This window comes from Pongo abelii, chromosome 4 (assembly GCF_028885655.2).
Source record: "Pongo abelii isolate AG06213 chromosome 4, NHGRI_mPonAbe1-v2.0_pri, whole genome shotgun sequence".
Classification (NCBI taxonomy): domain Eukaryota; kingdom Metazoa; phylum Chordata; class Mammalia; order Primates; family Hominidae; genus Pongo; species Pongo abelii.
This window is the reverse complement of record NC_071989.2, coordinates 39,096,081-39,123,972: the sequence shown is the minus strand read 5'-3', so window position 1 is coordinate 39,123,972 and position 27,892 is coordinate 39,096,081. Positions and strand designations below refer to the sequence as shown.

General features: G+C 40.8%; 1 protein-coding gene across 4 annotated transcripts in view; it reads right to left on the bottom strand.

The window, feature by feature from the left end:
* Nucleotides 1–27,594, bottom strand: part of OSMR (oncostatin M receptor) — a 92,884-nt gene extending 65,290 nt beyond the window's left edge. Inside the window, exons 1-2 of one of the 4 annotated variants that reach the window (XM_054555510.2) lie at nucleotides 27,013–27,594; nucleotides 6,200–6,285 (exon numbers count right to left, since the gene is read on the bottom strand). In XM_054555510.2, the coding sequence (XP_054411485.1) occupies nucleotides 6,200–6,272 (73 nt within the window). In that variant the 5' untranslated portion in view covers nucleotides 6,273–6,285; nucleotides 27,013–27,594. The remainder of the gene's footprint in view (nucleotides 1–6,199; nucleotides 6,286–27,012) is intronic. The other 3 variants (XM_024246931.3, XM_054555511.2, XM_054555509.2) reach the window with 3 other exon arrangements.
* Nucleotides 27,595–27,892: the final 298 nt, after the last annotated feature.

Sequence of the window (27,892 nt, the reverse complement as noted above, 5' to 3'; positions counted from 1 at the left end):
AAGAGGAGAAAAACACCATACAGATTGGAAAATAATTGTGTATTGCTGATTCAACTATTTCAACTGTGAGGGTATCAGAAGTAAACTGGGAGTGGTACAAAGGTATTGAAAAGATAAAGCCTGCATCAATAAAATCAGCTGCGATCTGATGACTCATGGCATAAGAGATATCATCTTTTAAGCATTCAGTTTTCTAGTTTCAGGGGGATTTCCCCTTGTCATTTGAACCCCTCAAACATTAAGTTTAAATGGTAACAGATTATCTCATTTTGATAATAAACAATGGAAACAGTCTCCAATACTGAAAAAATGTCCCCAAATTGCCATTCTGCACATGCTGTTTTTCTCATAGGGAAGTAAAAATAACAACAATGAAATTGAGCACATGTTATTTACCATGCACAGTGCTAGGGTCTTTACTTATGTTGTCTCATGCAATGCCTACTATAAAACTGTTAGACAGCAATTTTTTAGATAAGGAAACTCAAGCTCAGTTAGGGTAAATAACATATACAAAGCGATGTGAAATTAAATAGGAATCTCTCTAATACCAACACCTGTGTCCCCCTTTACTGTCCTCCAACTGTTAAGACAGGAGCATTGGCCCAATCGAAGTTTGCACGGAATGGAATGTCTGAGAAGTATTTTGCATGGCACCAATAAAAAAGTCCTACCATGGTCAGGACACAGGTGACAGGATGGGACTCTGCATGGAGCCAGATAAACTGAGGAGCATTCCTGGTGGATACAAGACAAACATGATGTTTTTCTTGTGATTGGTCCACATAGTAGAAAGCTTCAGATTCAAATGAGGCATAACCTCAGAATTTGGAGGAACACCTCAGAAAACTCATTCTATGAAAGTGAGATGAACAAGAATGCCCATAAAAGGAAAGGGAGCCACAGTGGCTACCTTCCCTGAAAGTTACCTTGTGATATTTTGTAAATGTGATGCTGGGAAGGGCTAGGGTGATAACTATAATCTCAGCGTGAATTCCATGACCCTGAGTCTGGCAGTGGGTCCTTAGATCTGAATCCAGAGTATGAGCAACAACAACAACAACAACAACAACAACAAAAATAGCCAATAAAATAAACAATTTTGTGCATCAAATAACAATCACAAAAAAGTGAAAAGACAACGTATAGAATGTGAGAAAATATTTGCAAATCATATATCTGATAAGGTTCCAGTATCCATACTATATAAAGAACTCTTACAAACCAGCAACAAAAAGACAAAGAACTCAATTTAAAAATGGGCAAAAGAGTCGGCAACATGGAAAAACCCTGTCTCTACCAAAAAAAATACAAAAAGTAGCTGGGTGTCATGGTACGTGTAGTCTCAGCTACTCAAGAGGCTGACATACGAGGACGGTTTGAGCCCGGGAGACAGAGGCTGCAGTGAACTGTGATCACGCCACTGCACTCCACCTGGGCAATAGAGTGAGACCCTGTCGCAATAAAATAAAATAAAATAGATTAAAATAAAATAAGTCAAAAGACTTGAATGAACATTTCTCCAAGGAAGATATATAAATGGCTAACAAGCACATGAAAAGATGTTCAATATCATTAGTCACTAAGGAAATTCAAGTCAAAATCACAAAGAGGTACCATTTCACATCCATGAAGATGGCTATAATAATTTTTAAAATGGAAATAACAAGTGTTGGCGAGGATGTGGAGAAATTACAGGCCCCGTACACTGCCGGTAGGAATGTAAAATGGCTCCACCTTGTTGAAAACATTTTGACAGTTCTTCAAAAAGTTAACTCCAGCCTGAGTGACAGAGTGAGACCCTGTCTTCAAAACAAAAAAGTTAAAATAGAATCACCATATAACCCAACAATTCCACTTGTAAGTAGTATCCCAAAGAATTGAAAGCAGGAATTGAAAGAAATAATTGTCCACAAATTTGTAGCAGCGTTATTCACAATAGCCAAGAGGTGGAAACAACTGAAACTTTCATCAGTGGATGACCAGATGAACAAACTGTGGTATACACACATGAAGGACTATTACTCAGCCATAAGAAACTGAATACAGATACATGCTACAATTGGATTAGCCTCACAAACATCATGCTAAGTGAAAGAAGCCAGATACAAAAGGTTTTATACTGTGATTCCATTTGTGTGAAATTGCCAGAATAGTAAGTACCACAGAGACAGAAAGTAGACTGGTAGCTGCCAGAGGCTGAGAGAGAGGGGAATCAAGACTAATTGCTTAAGCAGTGGTTTCCTTTCTGGGGTAATGAAAATGTTTTGGAACTGAATTGGGTGATGGTTGCATAACATTGTGAATGTACTAATATTGCTAATTTACTCACCAAATGAGTATCATGAATCAATGTCACTAATTACTCATGATAAAAATGCTTGCATAACACAGAAATTGAGTTTCCATAATCCTACTCTTTTCATTCTATTGCCAAATTTAAATCATATATATTTTTATTGGATTTTCCCGTACACTTTTTAAAAATGTATTGGAACATGTACATTTTACGATTTTTAAAGGACATTTTTTTTAAACCAATAAAGGGAAGTAAAAATAAAATGTTAACAGTCATTATAACAGTAATTATTTCTGAATGATGAGGCTGAGTGATTTTAATTTTCTTCTTTATACTTTTCGGTATTTTGCAAACGTTCTTCAGAAACATGTATTAGTTTGAAAATCAAATAATAAGTTATAATATAAAAGAAATACTTCTTTAAGCTATCTGATTCACTCCACTATAACCATACCTCAGAATGTGCAATTCCTCCTTAGATTTCCTAAGCCCTTGTTTGGAGCACTGATTGCAACATGCTGTAAGAGTCTGTTTCTATGTCTGTCTCCCTGTAGACTGTGAGTGAAACAAGGTTGGGACTCAGCCTTACTCAGCTCAGAGAAACCAAGACTAAGAACATACCAGTTATGGGAAAGACATTCAGCGATTGGTTGCTGAATGCATGAGTCAACTATCAGTCTACACTTTACTTCTGGAAGCTCCAGACAAAAGGAGAACTCCTTATATTAACATATGCTATCAGTGAGTGCTGAATGACTCAGGTGCTCGAGTGACATCAGTCAAAAATAATCTGGTTAAAAGCAATCTAGGACTTCCTTGGGAAACAGTGGAAAATGCCAAGGTTAAGTCAGAGGGATCAAAGAATCATAAAGATTATTAAATCCAATCCCATTATTTTTCAGACGAGGAAATTGAGGTTAAAAAATGGGAAGTGACTTTGCCACAACCGCACAATCAGACCAGAACCTAGGGCTCCTGGGTCTCTGTCCAGCTCTCTTTTTATAACGCTGGAGTATGGCCAAGAAGGTCAGGTTTGGGAATCAGACCAGGACTTAATCACATACTCTCCTCCCACTTTCCCCACCCTGTTTCTCTGACCATCCATAACACTACTCAAGGAAATAAACCATTGTCCATTCATAAGAAGGGATATCATGCAGCAATTAAAAATAATGTTGTTTCTAGAAGAACATTTAATATCAAAGAAAAACATTCATCATATGTTGTAGTAATTGTCTTAAGTAATAAAAAAATCCTGAGCATATATATATACTATAATTTAACTTTTATTTAAAAACACACTATGTATTCATCTCCCTATCTCTATCTGTATGTACATATACACAACAGACAGAGGAAAATATTGCTGCAGTCATAATCTCTGGCTGATGGAAACATGTACCCAGGGTTAACTGAAGAAAGTCTTGGCTCTGCCTCGTTGATTGGAGAAACTAAGCCAGGCTATTTGGAATAAATATTCAGATCTGAATCTGACTGGGTGATTAAGTGGTAAGCCAACTAGTTTGAGTGCGAGTTTAGTAAGTACTTGGTTAAATGCAGCAGAAATTGAGACAAGAAATCCAAATAGCACAAGTCAGGGCAAAGACAGGATTAATTACCAAAGAAGGCATGTTGGACAGAGAAAGCTGGAAGCAGAAGTGAAGACTGGTTGATAGAAAAACAGGGAAATGCATGTCTGATCTAAACAAAAGAAGCTGAAAGCATGAGCAGCAGAGCTTGCTCTGAGAATAGAGTGGCTTGTACATAGAAGGCACATAGTAAATAGTGCTGGATCAGAAAAGGAAACTTCACTAGAGAAATGAGCTGGGCTGAAAGCTTAGAGTTAGATGCCTGGGATTTCCTGGAGACCCTGTGTAACCAAGTACCCCATTTTTCTAAGAAAAGGAGAATGAGTTACTACTGTTTTATTATTTTCTCTTTTCCCCAATTCCCTCTGTTCCCCACTTCCTACTTAGCCCTTTGGAAATGCAATTATAACCTTTTATCTCCCCTTCACCAGACACTCCCTACAGGGCAAGTTCATCTATTAATAATGATATGCTTAGAAGCTCCAGAGAGGAACTCTCACCCACCAGGAGACTGCCTTGAGAGGTAACAGTTGATTTACAACCCAAAGTATGCCCACTGTGAAACTCTCTCCCACCTGGAGAATTTTCAGCCACCTTACAGCCTATTTCTGCCCATGAAGATGCCAACTCAACTAACCAGTAGATAAGGCACCAAAGTGAGTATGCAGACCCCTACCTGCTCACTTCTGCCACTGCATAGACCCCCTGCTTTAAAAGTGCCCACTTTCTACTCCAAAAGCAAAGCAGTCCCTTTAAGGAGGAAAGCCTGTCCTTATTCCCCTAAGTTAGCTTTGGAATAAAAACTCAGTTTTATTTTTATACCAGACCTTGCTCATTTTAATTGGACTCTGCAAGCTGCAAGCAACTGAACCTGCATTTCGGTTACACCTGGAGGTGGGGCAGTGGGTCTGTTTGAAAATACAAAAAAATTAGCTGGGCATGGTGGCGTGTGCCTATAATCCCAGCTACTCAGGAGGCTGAGGCAGAAGAATTGCTTGAACCTGGGAGGCAGAGGTTGCAGTGAGCCGAGATTGCGCCACTGCACTCCAGCCTGGGCGACAGAGCGAGACTCTGTCTCAAAAAAAAAAAAGAAAAAAAAAAGAAAATCATTCTTATTATACGGTTTGACCTCCCAGTCTGGTTGCACTGTGCTTAAATTTTGGCAAGTAAGACAGAGTGAGCAAGAGGTATACATACTACAAATGAGAAATCCTAATTCCCACCTTTCAGCCCCAGATTAGAAGAGACTAACATCAAACTATGGTTTTTAAGATGCCAAAAGAAGCAGCATAGTAGTGTTTTCCCATGTGCCCTGGACCTAAAATAAAAAAATCCAGATGAAAGGAATGTCAGCAGAGAATTGAGCAATTATCAGAACAATGTTTCCTTTTTTTTTCAAATATATTTTCATGGAGTTTCAAGGAAGATGAGAAATTCTATGCATATTCCCCACAAAGATCATTTTCATGAATCTGTGGACAGCAACTGCATGGGTAATTACTAGGAGCAAACACCTGTACTCTCATTTAAAAGGGGAGTACAGCAAAGAATAAATACAGGAAGAGGAAAACGTAAAGCTTTGTAAAATACAGATGAAAGGTACAAAAAATTATGAACCAATAGAAACTCAAGTCTAAGATCTACTTCTAAACAAGTTCAAAGTAATATAGTATCAATAAATATTTTAGAGGTATTAAATTCTTATTGACCTTATTTATAAAGTTAATTTATCTCAAAATATCTTCCCTTGGGGAGTAGCTAAGTGACAAATATTATTTATCTATAAAACATTTCAGCATTTAGCATATTGTCTTTCAGAGACTTGAAAGAGTTTCTATTGTTTCATATTTTCATTGCTTTTACTCATATTTTACTAAGCTAACAGCTTCTCAATGAACATAGTTGAGGGACATAAAAACTTGTACTAACCTAGAGGTCAGCACTGGTGTGGTATATCCAGTGTCTTTTCTCAGCAAGGTACAGAAAGAACCACTTCGATGATGGCCTGATAAAATATATCCATGATGAAATTCTATGGGATTAGGTCTATTTACAACTGCCCTAATGACCAGTGCGTTGACCAGGAAGTCAGGGTCAAGGGGTGGCTTATTAAGAGAGCCATCAAGATGAGAGACGCCAAGACTAAGGCAACCACTGCTTAGAGAGATTGACAAATCTCCTCATGGGAGATACTCAGGAATTTTAAGTAATTCCCAAAGAAAAAAGAACTGTTTAACTTTTTTCCAAAGCACCAATGACTTCATTGGTTCCCGACGTGATTTTTGTCTTTACTGTTCCTTCCACTTCTTACCTTCACTCTGGTAAGTCCTCAAGGACAGCAATGTTAAGAAGAATGTTGTCGGAAAGACTGCAAATAGAGCCATCAGTTCTGGTTTTCTGAAAAAGATAAATTATAAAGAAGGAAAATTTTATTTAATTTTCAATCCTGGCAAGTTTCTTTGAGCCAATTGTGGTAGATGAGGCATTAAAGGCTCCCATACTTCTCCCTTCCCTGTATCTATGCCCTCTTGTCATGGTACTTTAGAGTTCCCCCAAAATAGGAAGAGTATATTTCCCTGTCCCATGGGACCTTTTTGGGTCCATAAATGAGGCATAAATGATAGTGTGCCAGGTAGGATGGTGTGCCAGTTTCTACCTACTCTTTTGTGTTTCTACCTTTGACATGAAAAGAGCATTTATGGGCTACCCTACTATATTAGTCCGTTTTCACACTGCTGATAAAGACATATCTGAGACTGGGAAGAAAAAGAGGTTTAATTGGACTTACAGTTCCACATGGCTGAGGAGGCCCCAGAATCATGGCAGGAGGTGAAAGGTACTTCTTACATGGCAGCGGCAAAAGAAAATGAGTAAGAAGCAAAAGTGGAAACCCTTAATAAGCCCATCAGATCTCATGAGACTTATTAACTATCATGAGAATAGCACAGAAAAGACTGGCCCTGATGATTTAATTACCTCCCCCTGGGTCCCTCCCACAACACGTAGGAATTCTGGGAGATAAAATTCAAGTTGAGATTTGGGTGGGGCCACAGCCAAACCATATCACCTACTGGAACCGGAAGGAGAATGAGCAACACATGAAACAGAGAGGGCCACCTCAGCTGCTCTAGCTGAGACCAGCCTAGATCAGCCAGCAGCCAGCCAACCCCAGACAAGAGCAGCTGACCCCAGGTGAAAAAGCAATAAATGCTTATTGCTGTGTGCCACTGATGGTTGGTGGCAATGCATAACTGATCAACCAATTCATTCAGACCAAGCAAAGATTGGTAAAGAAAGGTCAAGCAGAGAAACAAGAGTTAAATATGGACCACGAACTCTGATTAGAAAGAGAACAAATACAATAGTCTCAAGAGAGCTAAATTTAAATTAATTACTTGGAGGTGAGGGCATCTCCGTTCTTCCCTATCTCCAAATACAATAGTCTCAAGAGAGCTAAATTTAAATTAATTACTTGGAGGTGAGGGCATCTCCATTATTCCCTATCTCCAAATACAATAGTCTCAAGAGAGCTAAATTTAAATTAATTACTTGGAGGTGAGAGCATCTCCATTCTTCCCTATCTCCCTCATTAAAATTTAACCTAGGTTAGCATATTCTCCCAAGAGACAGTTTTTCATTATTCCAAATAATTTCCGGTTTTCCTTTCCTTAGAAAAGAATTGTAAAGAGCCAAAGAGCTTCAGTGATTCATCAGGTACTTTGACCACGGGAAAAATCTGAGGACATCAAGAATAAGGCTGGATGACCTCAAAAAGGTTAATATGTTCTTAATTTAATAACAAATGTGTTAGTCAGGGGAAGCACTGAATTTCACTTTTCTCCTTCAAACTCTGACTCAGCAGAGGGCAACAATGAAACAATTAATTTGAAACCAATTTTTGCCTCTGTCCAGCCACCTGGATTTTATCAAAAGCCAGTGATTCAGTAAACCAGATAATCAATTGTTACTGCCTATGTCCTCTATTTTAAAAAATAATATTTTACAGATAAGTGGGAACAACAGTGAAGATAAGAAGAGGGTAAACCACATCATTGAATTATTCTAGGGTGGTCAGACCTGTCTATAGCTAACCCCAATTGCAAACAGAGGCAAAAGTCTGCAAAGAACAGGTTTTGTTTATATTCCTTTAAGCACCTCTTTCCGCTACTTTCTATTTTTGGCAAACAAGTCATTCATACTTCTCCAAAATCTCTACTTAAAACTTCAAACAGAATACACTGAGGGAGGGACTTCAAGATGGCTGGCTAGAGGGACCTGGCACTCACCTCCTCTTAAAAGGACCAGTACAGTAAGTAGATAATCACATGTTGAATAGAGCATCGAAGAGAAACCACTGGAATTCAGCAGGGAAGTGACAGGGAACCCCTGAGAAGGAGAAAGAGGTAAAGCAGATGACCCAGCCAGGATTGGCTCAGAGCCAGAAGAAACTCCCCAGTGCCAGGAAAAGTTAAGTGAGAGATCCCCAGTGGTTCATATTCCTACCGTGAACTCCTATAATCCTAGCCACAAGACAGCCCCTCCACCCTTGCCAGCCCTGAGACTAGCATAGGGAGTTGTCTGGAGTCTGTGTGATGGCATTGCTCCAGAGAGGGAGTGCGTGTGGGGTCCCCGTCCCCTCCCTCTCATCAGCACAGGACCATATTGAGAGCCCACCTCCATTAGACTACCTCCTGTGCTGGGGCCAACAGACCCTGCTCTCCACATTCCTGCAACCCTGCAGACATCACCCAATATCCATTCAGAGGGCTGTGGTGTTGCAATGCTGGCTGGACCCAGCAGTGTGGCTGTGTCCCCAGCACTCTGCCTCACTCAGTCTATACCCTGGGGAACAACTGGTGCAGCACACTGGGGAAGCTACCCTCAGAACAAAAGAAGCCAAAGCATGTGCTCTCAAAAGCCTGAGAGTCCATTACTTGGGGTCACTGTCACTGACAGCAACTCTAACCTGCCCCCCACCTCCAGCATCAGGGCTGCCACCCACCTGCATGTACTTTTAGGGGGCCTGGGGACCAGTCCACCCCACCAACCACTGTCACCAGCACTGCCTGAGTGCATTGTCCAGGGCCCTGGGGATCAACTTGCCCCACCGACCACAGCTAGCATTCATGCACAACATCGGGAGGCCTGAGGACAGGCTTGCCACGCACAGCACCACCCTCACTAGTGCCTGCACACATGAAGCGGGGGCCTGGGAATTGGTCTGCCTTGCCCACCACCTCTGGCAGCCACTCACACTTTCTGGAGTCCTGAGGACAGGCCCCCCCCCAGCCTGCTGGTGCCCACATATATCATCCAGGAGCCTGGTGATTAACATGCCCAGTCTAACACCACCAGCATCTGCACCTGCCTCCTGGAAGCCTGAGCATGAGCCTGCTATAATCACTGCCACCAGAACCCACCTGCACACACTACCTGGAGTCTGGGAACTGGCCTGCCACAGCCCATCACAGCCACCACCAGCACTCATGTGTGCTGCCTGGGGTACTGAGGGCTGACCTGCCACAACTACCATTACCAGCACCACACATGCTGCCCAAGGGCCAGAAGATCTGTCTGCCTGCCTGGCCTACCACTGCCACTGCTGGCACCCAAGCAAGTCACATGGAGGCCCAAGGACTGGCCCATCCAACCCCACTACCACTGGTGCTTATGTACATCAGGTGGGCATGTGGGAGCCCAAGGACCGACACAGTAGGCCTGGTGCCACCACCACCAGTGGGGCTCAACAACCAGCCTGTCTGGTGTCCCCATCCTTAACAAAGTCTCACCACAGCTTCCACTAACAACAGCAGCCTAAGCCACCAAGGAACTCACAGACACTACTAATGCTGATTACAGCCAAATATATCATACAGAGACTATGCTACTGTGTCCAGCCAGAATCAAAACCTAAGCACTCTCTCTACCCAACCAATACTATTGATATAGCTATAGGAAAAAAATTTTTCCCTATGAAAGCAAATCCATAAAATTACAAACAGCAACTCTTTCACCAGATGCTCAGATAGCAATGTAAGGACACAAGAAACATGAAAAAGCAAGGAAACGTGACACCTCCAAAGGAACATAATAATTCTCCAGCAACAGATTCCAATGAAAAAGAAATCTATGAAATGTCTGAAAAAGAATTCAAAGTAATGATATTAAAGAAACTCAGAGAGATACAATAGAACATAAACAAAGAAATCAGAACAATTCATATCTGAATGAGAAATTCAACAAAAGAGATATCATTAAAAGGAACCAAACAGAAGTCCTGTACTTGAATAATTCAATAATTGAAATAAAAAATACAATCAAGAGCTTCATCAGCAGACTAGAAAGAATTTCTGAACTCGTATACAGGTCTTTTGAAATAACTCAGTCATAAAAGTGACAAAGAGAGAGAGAGATACAGACAGACAGACAGAGAGAAGAACTTAAATGAAGGAAGAATGCCTACATGACATATGGGACACCACAAGGTGACCAAATACTCAAATTTTTGGTGTTCCATAAGGAAAAGACATGGGCAATGACATTGAAAATCTATTTTACAAAATAATAGCTGAAAACTTCCCAAGTCTTGCACGAGATATAGACATCAGATAGAGAAAGCTCAGAGATCCTGAAAGATATTTAACCCCAAAAAAGTCAGACAGTCAAAAGTCAAAGACAGGGAGATAATTTTTTAAAAAGAAAGAGAAAAGCATCAAGTCATATATAAGGAAACCCCCATCAGACTAACAATGGATTTCTTAGTAGAAAACTTAAAGGCCAGGAGATAATGGGCTGATATATTCTAAGTGCTAAAAGGAGAAAAAAAAAAACTTCAAGCAAGAATACTATATTCAGCAAAGCTATCCTTCACAAATGAAAGAGAAATAGTCTTTCCAAAATAAGCAAAAACTAAAGGAATTTATCCCCTCTACAACAGCCCTACAAGAAATGCTTAAGGGAATCGTATATCTGGAAGTGAAAGGATGATATCTACCGTCATGAAAACGCGTGAAAATATAAAACTAATTGGTAGAACAGACACACAAATGAGAAAGAGCTGACTCAGATATATCCACTGCAGAAAACCACCAAACTGCAATGATGAACAATAAGAGAGAAAGAAAAGAACAAAGGATATAAAAAACAATCAAAAAACAGTTAACAAAATGACAGGAATAAATCTTCACCTATCAATAATAACCTTGAATGTAATGTAAATGGATTAAATTCCCCACTTGAATGATGTAGGCTGAAAGGATTTTTTAAAATGACCCAACTACATGCTGCTTACAACAAACAAACTTTACCTGTAAAGATACATATAGACTGAAAGTGAAGGGATAGGAAAAGATATTCTACGCAAATTGAAATCAAAAGCAAGTGAGAGTAGCTGTACTTAGATAAAATAGATGTTAAGAACCAGAAAAAGAGAAAAAGAAAGTTGTTATATGTAATAAAGGGCTCAATTCAGCAAGAAGATATAAAAAATACCAAATATATGTGAACCCAACACCAGAGTATCCAGATATATAATAAAGCAAATATTACTAAATCTAAAAGGAAAGATAGACTCTAATACAATAATATTTAGGGATTTCAGTATCCCTTTCTCAGCATTGGAGAGATCATCTAGACAGAAAATTAACAAAGGAACACTGATTTTAAACTGCACTTTAGACCAAATGGACCTAACAGACATTTACAGAACATTTTATCCAACAGCTGCAAAATATACATTCTTCTCATCAGCACATGGAATAGTCTCCAAAATAGACCATATTTTAGACCACAAAACAAGTGTCAACTAATTTTTTTTTTTGAGACAAAGTCTCGCTCTGTCACCAGGCTGGAGTGCAGTGGCGCGATCTCAGCTCGCTGCAACCTCTGCCTCCCGGGTTCATGCAATTCTCCTGCCTCAGCCTCCTGAGTAGCTGGGACTACAGGCACATGCCACCATGCCCAGCTAATTTTTGTATTTTTAGTAGAGACGGGATTTTACCATGTTGGCAGCATGGTCTCGATCTCTTGACCTCACGAACTGCCCGCCTCGGCCTCCCAAAGTGCTAGGATTACAGGTATGAGCCACCACACCTGGCCATCTCAACGAATTTTTAAAAACCAAAATCATATCAAGTGTTTCCTCAAACCACAACAGAATAAAACTAGAATTCAATAACAGGAGAAACTTTGGAAATTTTCTTTGGAAAAATGGCTCCTGAAGGACCATTGGGTCAATGAATTAGTTAAGGACATAAAAAATGTCCTGATCACGCCTGTAATCCCAGCACTTTGGGAGGCTGAGGTGGGCAGATGACCTGAAGTCAGGAGTTTGAGACTAGCCTGGCCAACATGGTGAAACCCCATCTCTACTAAAAATACAAAAATTAGCCAAGCATGTAGCAGGCACCTACTCGGGAGGCTACTCAGGAGGCTGAGGCAGGAGAATCACTTGAACCCAGGAGGTGGAGGCTGCAGTGAGCCGAGATTGTGCCATTGCACTCCAGCCTGGGTGACAAGAGCGAGACTCCATCTCAAAAGAAAAAAAAAAAAAAAGTCCTGAAACAAATGAAAACGGAAACACATCATGTCAAAACCTATTAGCTAATGCAAAAAGTGTTATGAGGGGTTTACAGCATTAAATACCTATATCAAAAAAGTGAAAAAATTCAAATAAATAACCAAATGGTGCATCTCAAGGAAACTGAAAAGCAAGAAAAACCAAACCCAAAATGAGTAGAACAAAATAAAGAGCAGAACTAAATGAAATAGAGACTAAAAACATAATATAAAAGATCAATGAAACAAAAGTTGTTTTTTTAACACGGTAAACAAAATTAATAAACTTCTAGCTAGACTAGCCAAGAAAAAAAAGAAGAAGATCCAAATAAATAAAATCAGAAAAGGGAAAGCAGACATAACAACTGATAACACAAAAATACAAAGGATCATCAGAGACTATTATGAACAACCGTATGCTAACAAATTGGAAAACATAGAGGAAATGGATAAATTCCTGGACACACACAATCTACCAAGATTGAACCAGAAGTAAATAGAAAACCTGAACAGACCAATGAGAAGTAGTGAGATAGAATCAGTAATAAAAGTCTCCCAATAAAGAAAAGTCCAGGACCAGATGGCTTTACTGCTTAATTCTACCAAACTTACTAAGAAGAACTAACACCAATTCTCAAAGTATTCAAAAAAAATTAAAGAAGAGGGAATTCTCTCTAACTAATTCTGCAAGGCTCGCATTACCCTGACACCAAAGCCAGACAAGGACACACAAAAAAAGAAAAACATAGGCCAATATCCCTGATGAACATGGAAGCAAAAATCCTCAATAAAATACTAGGCAAATAGAATCCAATAACACATCAAAAAGATAATACACCATGATCAAGTGGGATTTATCCCAGGGATGCAGGGATGGTTCAACCTATGCAAATCAATAAATGTGATATGTTACATCAAAAAAATGAAGGACAAAAACCATATGATCATCTCAATAGATGCAGAAAAGGCATTTGATAAAATTCAACATTCCTTCATGATAAAAACTCTCAACAAACTAGGCATAGAAGAAATGACCCTTAACATAATAAAGACCACATATGACAGACCCACAGCTAACATCATACTGAATGGTGAAAAGCAAAATATATTCTCTCAGAATTGGAATGAGAAAAGGATGCCCAATTTTACAACTCATATTCAACATAGTACTGGAAGTCTTAGCTAAAGCAATCGGGCAAGAGAAAAATAAAAGGCATCCAAACTGAGAAAGAAAAAGTGTCCCCACTTACAAATGTCATGATCTTGTATATATAAAAACCTAGACTCCACAAAAAAATTCTTAGAACTGATAAATGAATTCAGTAAAGTTGTAGAATACAAAATCAACATAGAAAAACTAGTAGTGTTTCTATACACTAAGAACAAACTGATTGAAAAAGATATCAAGAGAGCAATCCCATTTACAATAACTACACCAAAAAACCTAAAAATAAATTGAACCATGAAGGTGAAAGATGTTGAAGGAAAACTACAAAACACTAATGAAAGAAACTGGAGAAAACACAAACAAATACATTCTCATAAATTGGAAGAAATAATATTGTTAAAATGACCATCTCACCCAAAGCAATCTATAGATTCAATGCAATCCCTATCAAAACATCAATGACATTTTTCATAGACACAGGAAAAACAATTCTAAAATTCATATGAAACCACAAAAGATCTCAAATAGCCAAAGTAATCCTAAGCAAAAAGAACAAAGCTGAGACCTCACAACACCTGCCTTCAAAATATACTACAAAACTACAGTAACCCAAACAGCATGATATTGGTATAAAAACAGACACATAGACCAATTTATGAGATTAGAGAACCCAGAAATAAATTCACATTTTTACAGCCAAATGATTTTCAATCAAGGTTCCAAGAACATATATTGGGGAAAGGACATACTCTTCGAAAAATGGTGCTGGGAAAACTGGATAGCAATGCAGTAGAATGAAACTAGATCCCTATTTCTCATCATAGACAAAAATAAACTCCAAATGGATTATACACTTAAACATAATACCTAAACTATAAAAATACTAGAAAAAAACATAGCAGAAACACTTCTGAACATTGGTCAAGGCAACAATTTTATCACTAAGACTTCAAAAGCACAGGAAACAAAAACAAACACAGATAAATACAACTATACTAAACTAAAAAGTTTCTCCACAGCAAAGGAAACAATCAACAGAGTGAAGAGAAAACCTGCAGAATGAGAGCAAATATTTGCAAACCATTCATCTGACTAGGAACTAATATCCAGAATATGCAAGGAACTCAACAATAACAACAAAAATTCCATTAAAAAGTGGACAAATGTTCCAAATAGACTTATCAAAAGAAGACATACAAATGGCCCACGGGTATATGGCAAAAATGCCCAACATCAATAATCATCAAGGAAATGCAAATCAAAACCACAGTGAGGTGTCATCTTACCCCAGTTAGAATGGCTAGTATCAAAAAGGCAAAAATAACAAATGCTGGCAATGATGCAGAGAAAAGGGAACTCATACACTGTTGCTGGGAATGTAAATTAGAAGAGCCATTATAGAAAACAGTATAGAGGTCTCTCAAAAAACTAAAAGTAGAACTACTATACAATCTAGCAATCCCACTACTAGATATTTATTCAAAGGAAAAGAAATAAGTATATAAAAGGGATCCCTGCGCCCCCATGTTTGTTGCAGCGCTATTCACAATAGCAAAGATATGGAATTAACCTGTGTTGTTCACCGGACGAGTGATACAGAAAATGTGGTATATATACACAGTGGAATACAATTCAGCTATAAAAAGGAATGAAATCCTGTCATTTGCAGCAACATGGATAGAACTCAGGGTCATTACGTTAAGTGAAATAAGCCAGGCACAGAAAGAAAAATATCACATATTCTCACTCATATGTGGGAGCTAAAAAAAAAAAAGTGGATCTCATGGAAATAGAAGATAGAATAATGGTTACCTAAGGCTGAAAAGGGTTAGGAAGTGGGCAGTCAACAGGCACAAACATGCAGTTAGATTGGAAGAACAAGGGCTAGTGTTCTATAGCACCACAGGGTGATTACAGCTAACAACAACATATTGTGTATTTCAAAATTGCTAGAGGAAAAAATTTCTCCAACACAAAGAAATGATAAATGTTTCAGGTGATAGATATCCTAAAGACCCTGATTTAATTACTACGCGTTTTATGCATGTACCAAAATATCACATACACGCCCCTAAATTACGTACAATTATTATATATACAATTTTTTAAAAGATAGCTAGAAGAGGCTGGGCATGGTGGCTCACACCTGTAATCCCAGCATTTTGGGAGGCTGAGGTGGGAGGATCACCTGAGGTCAGGAGTTTGAGACCAGCCTGGTCAACATGGTAAAACCCCATCTCTACTAAAAACACAAAAATTAGCCAGGCATGGTGGCACGCCTCCATAGTCCCAGCTACTTGGGAGGCTGAAGCAGGAGAATTGCTTGAACCTAGGAGGCAACGGTTACAGTAAGCTGAGATGGCGCCATTGCACTCTAGCCTGGGCGACAGAGCGAGACTCCATCTCAGGAGAAAAATAAAAATAAAAATAAAAAGATAGCTAGAAGAGAGAGTTTTAAATGTTATCAGAAAGAAATGATAAATGTTTAAAGTTTTGAATATGCTAATTACTTTGATCATTATACAATGTATACATACACTGAAACATCACAACTGTACCCCATAATTATGTATAATTATTATGTGTCAATTTTAAATAAAACTTCAAATGAGTTTGTATTACAATTGAATATTAAAGCCAGGGAGAAAACTAATTCTAGAGGAAATAGTTTCTAGTCATAACCAAGGGGAAGTCAAAGAAAAATCCTCCAAAATGACACTCACTTTGAAATTTAAAATATCCCTTATATTCTATGGGCTTAGTATCTCATCCTCTTCACATTCATATCATCTAAGGAATGCAAGATGTTCACCATTGAAAGGAAATCTCATCTCATAAATTTAAAAGCAGATGATTCAGAGAATGATGTGCATGTTGCCAAATGTTTTTTAAAAAGGACTACTTAAAATGTTTCTAAAATTTTGATGTTTTCCTAGAATGTCGAGTATTTTACATGTCACAAAAAATTAAGGTTATAGGGCAGAAAAACTTAAGACTAAAAATTAGAAGCCACTTGCCATTTAAGGGTAAGCAGAAATTAGAGAATAAAAGCTGTCAAGCAACACAATGGAAAGACATGAGTATTTACAAAAGATGTATTTCTGTGGTTTGGGTACCACAGAAGAGCCTTTGAGAATCATCAAGATAGTCTTGTCTGGGCCAGGCATGATGGCTCATGCTTATAATCCCAGCATTTTGGGAGGCCGAGGCTGGAGGATCACTTGAGGCCAGGAGTTCCAGACCAGACTGGGCAACATAGCAAGATCCATCTCTACAAATAAAAATTAAGATTACCTGGGCATGGTGGCACGTGCCCCTAGTCCCAGTTTCAAGGGAGGCTGAGTCAGGTGGATCCCTTGTATGGGAGTTCAAGGGTGCATTGAGCCACGATCACACCACTACATTCCAGCCTGGGTGTCAGAGCCTATCTCTAAAACCAAAAATAAAAGATCACAAGATAGTCTTGTCTGGAATTCCTGCCCTTTATACTGTCTCTCACATATGTCAGGCTATGAATCCTAGAAGCTTAGCTTTTGCGCTCAGATTCCCTGTTTTTTCTGTCATCAGTTCACACATGTTGGGCAGGGGCAAGCAGGACACAGTAGTCACTGCCTACACATGAGCAAAGTGATTATTATTTCCAGCAGTGGGACTGGACAAGGCCACTCCCCGTGTTTCAGGCCCCAGGCCACCTGAGGACCACAGAGGGAAGATGAGTCCTAGCTACTGTCCAAAAACCTTCTGCTAAAATCAATAAAGTATATCAAAACGTGCAGAACAGGAATCAACACCTGGAAGAACATTCCAGAGACACTGGGGAGCCTCTTTGATAAATCCCATAGGAACAGGCTTCCTCATGGCTGATGCAGTGTGAAAAAACACAGACACCAATGATTCTAAGTTAGCTGCTTCCAAGACCCAAGAAGTCCCCAGCTCTATACCTTGTAAATAAATTCTCCTCAAGTTATCCAAGTGTGCCAACTGTTTCCTGATGGATGGGACCCTGACTAACACAACGAAAAGCCCAGAGGTGAGGGAGAAAACTCTGCAAAGACCCTGAGGTTGGGGGCTGCTTGGAGGATTTAGGGAACAAGGAGGAGCCAGGTGTGGCTAGAGAGGAGTGAGCAAGCAAGCTGGTGAGAGCCAGAGAAGACATCTAGAGGGCACGCAGACAGGCAGAACAGAGCAGGCAAAACATGGGAAGAAACTGGGCTTCTGCTCTGGGCCAGATGGGAGCCACTGTAGATTTTAAGCAGAGGAGTAACGCGGTCTGGTTTACATTGAACAGAAGCCTGCAAGGATGAGAGATTAAAGGGACGACAGTGAAGTGAGGGACAACAGTGAAGTGAGGGACAACAGGTGGGGAGGGGGGTGTGGCGGTGGCAGTGGGGGTTGGGGGGGTTAGTGCAATGGTCCAGGCAAGAATAATGAGGGTCTCAGAGCAGGTGACAGCCATGGAAGCAGTGAGCAGTGGTGGAATTTAGGAGTGATTTAAAAGACAGAGCTGACAGGACAGGGGTGGTGACAAAGTGACACATCATGAATGGCAACAACAGTTTTGACCAGAGCCCCTCGAAGAATGGAATTACCATTTATGGAGGAGCAGAGGAGTGTGGGAGTAACAGACCTGGTGGTCTGTATCAAGAGTTCAATTTGCCACATGTTAAGTTCAAGATGCTTATTTCATCTCCAAGAAAAGGTGTCAGGCAGCTAGCCGGAAACACAGTTTGAAGGTCTGGGAGTGGTCCTGGCTAGGCATATACATTCAGGCATCCTCAGTGCTTACACATAGTACTTAAACCCATGGGACTAGACCATCACCAAACCGGAAGTACAGACAGAAAAGCTAGGAGGTCAGTGCACGAAGCTCTGGGCTGCTCCACACCCTCTACTGTGACCCCTCCTGCAGATCAAGTGAAAATCCAAGATTGGGCCAGGCTTTCCTAGCTTGCCTCAAGGGTGAGGGCTGTGTGGTGGGGGTGAGCAATCTGCACAGCCCCTGCAGCCCCGACACAGTTGCACTGCTGCTCTGGCCGGGACAACCTTGGTGGTGTCTCCTCTGCAGCTCTGCTTCTGGCACAAGAAAGGCAGCCAGCTCTCTCATCCACCCAGCCAGCTTTCTCTCCCCACAACTGTCAGTGAGGAGCACTGCTACTTCCAACTTCCAGTGAGAAAAGGAAGTCAGGGAAGTGTGAAGCAGCAGAATTTAGAAAGGGAAAGAATACTTCCTGCTTCATCCCCACTACTTGGTCCTTTCCCCAAATCTGTTCTTCATTTCTCTCTCTTTTTCAGGTCTCCATCATTCCCAACTAGACTATGAGCCACTTGCAGGCAGGCCTGGATCTTATTCCCCATTGTCTGTCAGTCCCAGAACACAGTTGCTACTCAGTAAGTATTTGGTAAATGAATAAAAATGGGTACTAATTTTCTCACATTCTCTCTTCTTTGCTTTCAATCTTATTTTAATGAAAATAGATACCTGTTCAGGCCTTTCTACTTTTACTATTGTCAAATACTGCCTAATTTATAAATCTTGCACTGACTTTCCTTCTCTGCAAGGCAAAAGAAGGAAAGAAAAATTACCCATTGATTTTGTAGAACTTCTTAATCAAATCTTGTCTCTTTGCAAAATCTCATTCTCGGTAAAGATGCTTATGAAAATCCCTCAGAAAAATATCACACGCATAACAAAACACAACTTTTTAAATGGATTTTAGTCTGCCCTTCCTCACCACACTTCTTGTTCTGTCATTACTGAAATATTCCTGGGAAGTTTCCTCACCACAAATAATGCCCATGAGAAGCAGCGTGATGAGTCATTCACGTCCCAAGAACGTGGGCGTGTTGCCAAACTCTTCAAAACTGGCTGGGTGACCTGATGATGTCTTATGCAAATGCCATTTTAAAGGAAGAAGCCCTTTCTTAGAGGTCTCATACCTGGGTGTACGCATTTATGAAAGAGTCCTGTGCAGCAGTACAAAGAGTTGAATGCTACTTCTTGCGGGTTCTCCATGATTCTCAGGCTCGGTTATCTTTTTTTTTTTTTTTAAGAGTACAGCCAGTTATATATTTGAGAGCCCCTCTGAAGAGGCCTCTGTCTTACAGCATAGGGTTGATTACTTACAAGTGTTCACTCCAATTCCCTTCCTCCTCAAGGTTCCACAATCAGAAGCTACAGCCATGGGAAGCTTTGAGCATTTCTCCTTTCACATCCGTCCCCAACACCCCACCTCTTGAACCTGTCCACTGGATAATGGTTAAGTGTTTCCACCAGTGTTATATAAGGTAAATCCTGATTTATAAAGTTGAATTAGCTCATGAATAACTGATTTTTTTAAAAAGCAACATTCAGTTCAAGATTTCTGGAATTTGTGACATCAGCTAGGATTAAAGCTGAGTCCCTAAAAGGTAAATGAAGCCAAATAAAAAAATGAAAAACTGGAATACAAGGGTATTCTGAATCCAAAAAATATGTACATATGCTAAAGGTGATATTTTAAATCACTTTTGAGAAAACATAAATCATTCCCCAAAATGGTACTGGAACAATAGCATGCAGACTTGTGGGAAAAGGAAACTATAATATTAATAATTAAGTACCACGGACTCTGACATAAAATGCTTAGGGTCAAATTCCTACTTTGGTACTTAAAAACCATATGGCCAATGACAAGTGATTTAACCCCTCTAGGTTTCAATGTCCTTTTCTGTAAAAGGAGAAGAATAAAATAAGCTACCTTATAGCACTGGCATGAGGATTAAATGGGCTTATGAGAACCTACATACAGCAAACCCAGTTAATGTTAATTTTATCATTATGGCTATTGCCTCACTTCCTTCAGCAAAATAAATTCCAGAGGAACAAAGACATCAATGCAAGAAATAAAACCATTAAAAGTACTAGATTAAATCATAGGTAAATAGTTTTATAATCTGTTAGGCATGATATTAAACTCATAAGCAAAAAAGATAAGGATTGTAGGGGGAGGGTGAAGAATGATAAAGATAGCTGTACTGATTAATAAACACTGAAACATTTTAGTGCTTTAAATGAAAACAATAGTTTCAATATGTATCAAAAAGGGCTATCCCTCATATACAAAGAGTTCTTAGAAATAAGTAAAAACAGGCACACAACTCTGTAGAAAAACATGAATATATAATTCATGAAAAGAGGGAAATACAAATATCACCCTCCCCCACAAAAAACTTGGCAAGATCACTAAGAATTAAAGACAATTGTGTGTGTATGTATGTCTGTGTATGTCTATGTAGTATCCAATTGGTAACATTTAAAAAGGTCTTAATACCTCACATTGGTAAGAGTTTAAAGAAATAAGCATTGTGACTCACTAATGATCAAAGCATACAACCTTACAGAGGTCCATTTGACCACATCTACTAAAATTCTATGTGTATTTCTGTTGATCCAGAAATCATTCTATAATTCTATTGCTGAAATTTTGCCCTACAGATGATAGACAGACAGGTAGAGTATTGCACATGTTGTATGCAAATGTGTTTAAAGACTGTTATAGCACTGTGTACATGAGGGAAAAAGTGAAAATCCAAGAGCCTTTCAAAAAGAACAGAAAAATAATTATGGTGCATTTCTACAAAGGAATATCATGCAACTGTTAAAAAGAATGAACTAGATTCACGTGCTGACATGGAAAAATATTCTAAAATATTGAGTGAATGTATTAGTTCATTTTCACACTGCTGATAAAGACATACCAGAGACTGGGCAATTTACAAAAGAAAGAGGTTTAATGGACTCACAGTTCCACGTGGTTGGGGAGGCCTCACAGTCATGGTGGAAGAAGAAAGGCACATTTCACATGGTGGCAGACAAGAGAAGAATGTGAGCCAAGGGAAAGTGGTTTCCCCTTATAAAACCATCAGATCTCGTGAGACTTATTCACTACCATGAGAACAGTATGGGGGAAACTGCCCTCATGATTTAGTTATCTCCTACTGGGTTCCTCCCACAACATGAGGGAATTATGGGAGCTACAATTCAAGATGAGATTTGGATGGGGACACAGCCAAACCACATCAGTGACTAAGTCAGTTTCAAAACAGTATATACCTAAGAACATCCCTGAAAGAGAACTGTGGCAGTGTGCAGATGTGCCCCTCAGTGCTCCCTTCAAGAGAGCATAGATGACTGACAGCCTTCAGACACTGCCCCTTCAGATCTGCTGAAGATTCACACACCCCAGGCTGCTCCCAGCCAATGGCTGCAGCTGGGAGCAACTCCTTCCCACCTTCCTTCCTCCCCATCTCCTTCCACAGGCATCACACCTGCACTGGGTCTGAAGGATCTGTGCCTACCGATACTCTCTTTCCCCTTACAAGTCCTTCCCCCAGTAAATCTCTCGCACATGTGTTTCTATCTTGCTCTCTTCTACTTGAGGGATCCAAACTGGCCCCAAAAGACACACCCACTAACTAAGTTATAAATTTAGAGCTGAGATGGAGGGAGGGAGGTGGGCAGAATAAGAGAAATTATAGATAACTCACTTGAAGTTATACAGTTCTGCAACGTAAAGCATTCCTTAAAACGTGTGTGTGTGCATGTTTTAAACATATTAAGCTCAGTCTTGTGCAAGTGGCAATTTCCTTATTTCCACACTTGAAATCATATATCCCAACACGATTAAACTAGTTGACAGTGTTTGTGCTTCCAATCCGACCCATGGTATTGAACAGACTTGAAAAAGGTTGGCAGTTTTTACATAGTGGATCAGCCTGGGAGGATGCCATGTGTTTCTGTACAGAAAATGTAACCTCTTAGGTTCTGAGAGAGTGTAGATACTTTAATGATCTATTTCCAAATGCAAAAAGTAACCAGTGTCCTGAATAGAAAAATCATACTACCATCCCCCGCTGACAGACAGGCACACTGAAGTATATATATGAAGTAAACTTGCTCAAAATCCCCCATTAGGAAGACTGAAAGTAGAAAGAGGTGACCAAGAAATAACATGGTGTATGAAAAATCTACTCACAAGAAAGCATAACTTCTGTTGATGCACATCTTCTCAAAAGCTGGCATACACATGAACAATGAAACCTCAATCACTGTTTTCTGAGAATTATTTTGTCTTACATTTTTCCAAGTGTTCTTTATGTCTTACATTTTTCTATTTGCAGAAGCCACTTACAATTGTGCTTTACTTTAGTTGACATTAAATGTCATATTCAGGCTGCATATATTTTATATGGCTGTCTTCATCTTAAGTCAACAGTCTAAAATAATCCAGATAGTTAATTGCCTCAATGATTCTAGATCTAAGAACAGAGCTAGGTATTTTATTTAGTGATCTCACCAACCCTCTTTCTTTTAACAAAAATAAAGGAAGGGAGGGAGAGAAGAAGGAAGAAAGGAACACAACTATAATTTAGTTCTTTAGCATGTAGTTTTAAAAGAAATCAATTTAAAAATCCTGTCAATCATATTCATTACAAATAGGAAGTACTATCACTAGCAGCATAAATTTAAATAGTAGTACAAGACTGTACACCCAAATGTGGACAAAGGACCAGCAGTACCTGGTAGCTTGTCAGAAATGCAAAATCTCAGGCCAGACCTTAGACCTCTTGAATCTGCGTTTAAATAATATCCTCAGGTGATTCATATGCTCATTGAAGTTTGAGAAACACTACTATATTTAAAATATATATTTTTGTCTCTAAGGATACTACCAATAAATAAAGGAAATTATTTACTGGTTCCTATTACCAGTAGGGCACTCTGCAAAACCATGAGTATGATATAAATATGAAAAAGATCCCAGCTAGCATGTATTAGATACTAACTCTCTACGAGGTGTTTTGCTAAGTGACTTACATGCATTTATTAATTGAATCCTCACAACAGCGCTAAGAAAAGGATTATATTATCATTCCCATTCACAGAGGAGGAAATTAAGGATAAGAAAGTTGACAAGTAATTTATCCAACTGACCCAGTTAATCTGATGTGTAGCCAGTATTTGAAATCAGATAAGTCATTAACCAAAGTTCACATGACACAGCTTCCTTAAAGCTTGGAGCTCATACCGAAGTGGACATTAAAGCATTAAAAATTGCTAACAATTATAAACCCAATAAAATCTTAATTAAAACTAGGATTTTATTAAACTTGACAGGCTATTTGTAAAGAGAAAATGTATGTGATTTATAAAAAAGTTGTTTTAAAAAGTACAAATATATACTACAAGATTTTCAAAAACACTATAAAGCTACAGTAGTTAACTCAGAGTAATATTGTTATAGGAAAAGACAAAAAAAAAAGATCAATGAAACAGAATAGAGTCCTGACACAGACCCTTTTACAAACAGGAATTTATTTAATGATAAAAACAGAATTTCAAATGAGTTTGAAAAAAGACGAATTATTAAATAAATGCTATTGGATCAGCTGTCTAAAACTTTACAAAAATATTAAGTTACATCATTACCTTTCACTTCGTATCTATCAAGTGGAAAAATGGGCAAACCCTTTGACACAAGAATACCTCTCCTCAGATTCTCTTCCACAGAATACTCACACTTGAGCAGGAAGATGAATGTGTGATCTGCTCTGAAGCAATGTTGCTAATGCTGAATGTCCATCAATACAGGAAAGGATGGACTAATTACATTCTATTTCTACTTTAGAATAACATGTAGCTGGCCGGGCGCAGTGGCTCACGCCTGTAATCCCAGCACTTTGGGAGGCCAAGGCAGGTGGACTGCTTGAGCCCAGGAGTTCGAGACCAGTCTGGGCATCATAGAGAGACCCAGTCTTTACAAAAAATACAAAAAAAAATGTCAGGTGTGGTGGCATGTGCCTGTAGTTCCAGCTTCTCAGGAGGCTGAGGTGGGAGGATCACTTGAGCCCAGAAGGTCGAGGCTGCAGTGAGCCATGATCATGACACTGCACTTCCGCCTGTGTGACAGAGTGAGACCATCTCACACACACACAAAAAGAATAACATGTAGCCATTAACAAAAGAGGTACGTAGAGACAATGGAAAGATCTCTAAGACTTGGAAAGCGAAAAAGCAAGCTGCACAATAAGTATAGTAAGATCATTTGCATATTTAAAACATATATATATGTATGTATTATGTAAAACTATAGAAAAGATAAACAAGACTTAGAATGGTATTATCAAATTTAACCTTCCCTCTTCTGAGTGGGAGTAGGGAGGATGGTGAAGGCACGTCTACATTTCACTTCACTTCTATATTGAGTGAGAATGAGTTGTTACTATTTGTATTATTTTTAAAACACAAAAATAGAATACAACAGGAGTGCACAAATGCAGAGCGACCAGTAGAACTAAAATGAGGAGGGAAGGAAGGCTATGAAGCCATCAACACAGCTGTTGGAAAAGAAATTCTCCCTTCATGTAGCTACAAAGAAGCCTGCTTGGAGGAGGGGGTTTCTCCAGCAAGGCCATGATACTCTATTTGTTTTGGTTTGGGTTTTTTTTCCCCCATTTTATACATTTTTTAAGCAATCAAGAAGGATTTTCTCCCCCAGGGAAAGGAGGGCCAAGGCTCACAGTTCCTGTAAGTGAGCAAGACCACACTCACTAAGATTCTCTTCTATTGCAGCCAACGAACGCCCCAGCCCTTTCCCACAAGGAAAATATACACCTTCTTCTTGTTAAATACAGTACCACTGATTCCTCTTTGAAAACCGTAACAGTTCTCCTGATTCGGTTTTGTCCTGACAAAAGGGTTACAAAAACATGAGAGATCCAGGAACACCTCTGCATGTGTTCCTGGTCTGTTCAGGTTAAAGAAAAGGGTAGAGGGGAAAAGACCCAGTGTTTATGTGTTTTCCCCAATGCAGCTCGGGTCCCTGCAGAAGAAACACCCAAGACCAGCCTTTTTCTCTCAAAGCCACCTTTGATACAAAAGGCTTAGCCATACCTGCGGGACAAACGGAAACTGGGACCAAGATATAAGTCACAAGGAGGCAATTTACAGCAGAGAACTAGCTCTTCCCACAATAAAATGTGAGGTGGTGAGCTTCCTGCCACTGGAGGCACTGAACAAATGCTACGGGGAAAACAAACTGAGTATTTCCTGAAGATTCTGAATAGAAGGCTGTGTTTGGAGTTTGATGCTTTGAAAGCTCAAGAAATGATTCTCAGACACAGCGGAGTTTGGGAACATCAAGGGCTCTGAGTGCATTTTAAAGCAGCCCAGGAGAGAGAAAAAGCAAGACCATAATGAAACACCCCACCCAGTCTTAGAGTTTGAGCTACAGCACAGTGATCATGAGCAGACTCCAAACCCAAATCCTGATACTGTCACCTGCTAGCTGTGTAACCCTAGACAAGTTACAAAACCTCTTTGGGCCTCAGTTTCCTCAATAAAATAGAATAAAAAACTAGTACCCGCCTCACTCATGAAGCTTAAATGAGCTAGCATATGTCAAGTGCTTAGAATAGGGGCTGGTTCACATAAGTACGAACCATTATTATTTGCAGACAAGGAAACTAAGAGGTGATAAGTAGTTTGACCTGTTCCAAAGTCAGTTTTAATCTTGGGAATAAAACCTAAATATTTCTTTCTCCTCCATCAGAATTCCTTCTAGCTCAAACTAAGTATCCTACATTCAATTCTATCTTCTCTGCCTTCATAGGCCCTCCCATTTACTTCTCTTGAATATCTTGTTCCCAAAGTGTTTTCAAGGCAGGTCTGTTACCAAAGCCATTCCATCAGCAGCACCTAGCACTGTGCCTCCCGCAGCAAGGCAGGCAGGATGGATGGACGGATGCAGGCATGCATGGGTGGGTGGATGAAGGGCAGATGAAGAACTATCGAGAAAGGAATCGCGGTGTCAGGGGTAAAGCCCTGGCCTATGAGAGCCGGGCTCGGATTTCAGTGCCCTCACAGCTAGCTATATGGCCTTGGACAAGTTACTGAACCCCTCCGTGCCTAGGTTTCCAGAATGTAGAGGGCCACTTCCACTCAAGTGGCTGGAGAAGAAGGTAAGCGCCCCGGACGGACACTATTGCAGAGTCGCCCGGGGGTTCCTCTCTCCACCTGTGCTTGAGCTCCTCCCGCTTCTACATTAGGGACCAGGTGGGAGAGACACAAGGATTCCCAGAAAAATGGCTCTCAGGTGGGAGAGGCACACGGATTCCCAGAAAAATGGCTCTCAGGTGGGAGTCAAGGGTTACGAGAGGAGAGGTAGGGGAAGCAATGAACTCCCCCACACGATGTGTTGGGAGAGAGGCAAGAGGGATTCAAGTGGGAATTTTCCACTCAACAAACAATCCCCAATCATTTGAGAAAAAGGCGCTGGGATGGTGAATTTCAAACAGACTGGGAAACGGGCGACTCGGCACTGTGCGGCCTGTAAGGAATGAATCGTTTAGTTTTTACCCACCAGGTAGGCGGGCCGGGGGCGAGGACCCTCCGAGCGCCGTCCGAGCGCAGGTGGTAGCCCAGCCAAGGCAAACGCTGGGCAGAGGCGGCACCGAGGAGGGGAACGGGCGGCTGCACTCCCGGTCGCGTCCAGCCGGGAAGGGCTGCGAAGTTGTCGGATTCTTTCCCGCGCAGCACCGGGCTCGCCCGTCGGAAAAGCCGCCGAGGGCGGCGCAGCGGCAGGGCGCGAGCAGAGCGGGGACGGGCGGGTCGGGGGTACTCACGCCGCGGGCGAAGGGCTCCACGAGCCGGGCCGAGTCCTCGGCGGCGCGTGGGGCGCGGGTGCGGGCGCCGGGGCGGACGTGCAGAGACGGCCCGGGCCGGGGCTATGAATCAGCTGCGGGGCAAGCGCGGAGGGGCGGGAGTTACTGGAAAACCGCGGGGGAGGGCAGAGGGGTGAGGTCTTTTGCAATTTCCCGTCTTGCTGCGCACTCTTGGCACTCCTGAGACCCACAGGAATTCCCTCCCTTCAGTCCCGGGGGGAGGCGGCCGCGATCCTGCGGGAGGCGCAGCCTCACAACCCGGACTTTGCGGGCGGGCGGGCACTGGTGGGAAGAGGAAGTGGGAGAGGCCTGGGAAGGAAACTTGGAAACCGAAAACTCGGCGGCCGAGGCTCCGTGCCCTGCGCGCAGCGGTGCTCCTGCCCCGGCCAAGGACGCCCGGGCCAGCCGGCGGAACCAGAGGGAAGCCGAGTGACCGATGAGGCCTGGGGCTGTGTATCCCACAGGGGCACTTGTCATCCCAACCCAGAAGCCAAACCCGTGAGATCGCCGGCCGAAAATCTTCAGGCAAGAGAGGTCCTTTAACTAAATTTTGGCCGTGTTTCCATTTGGCGTCCAGAG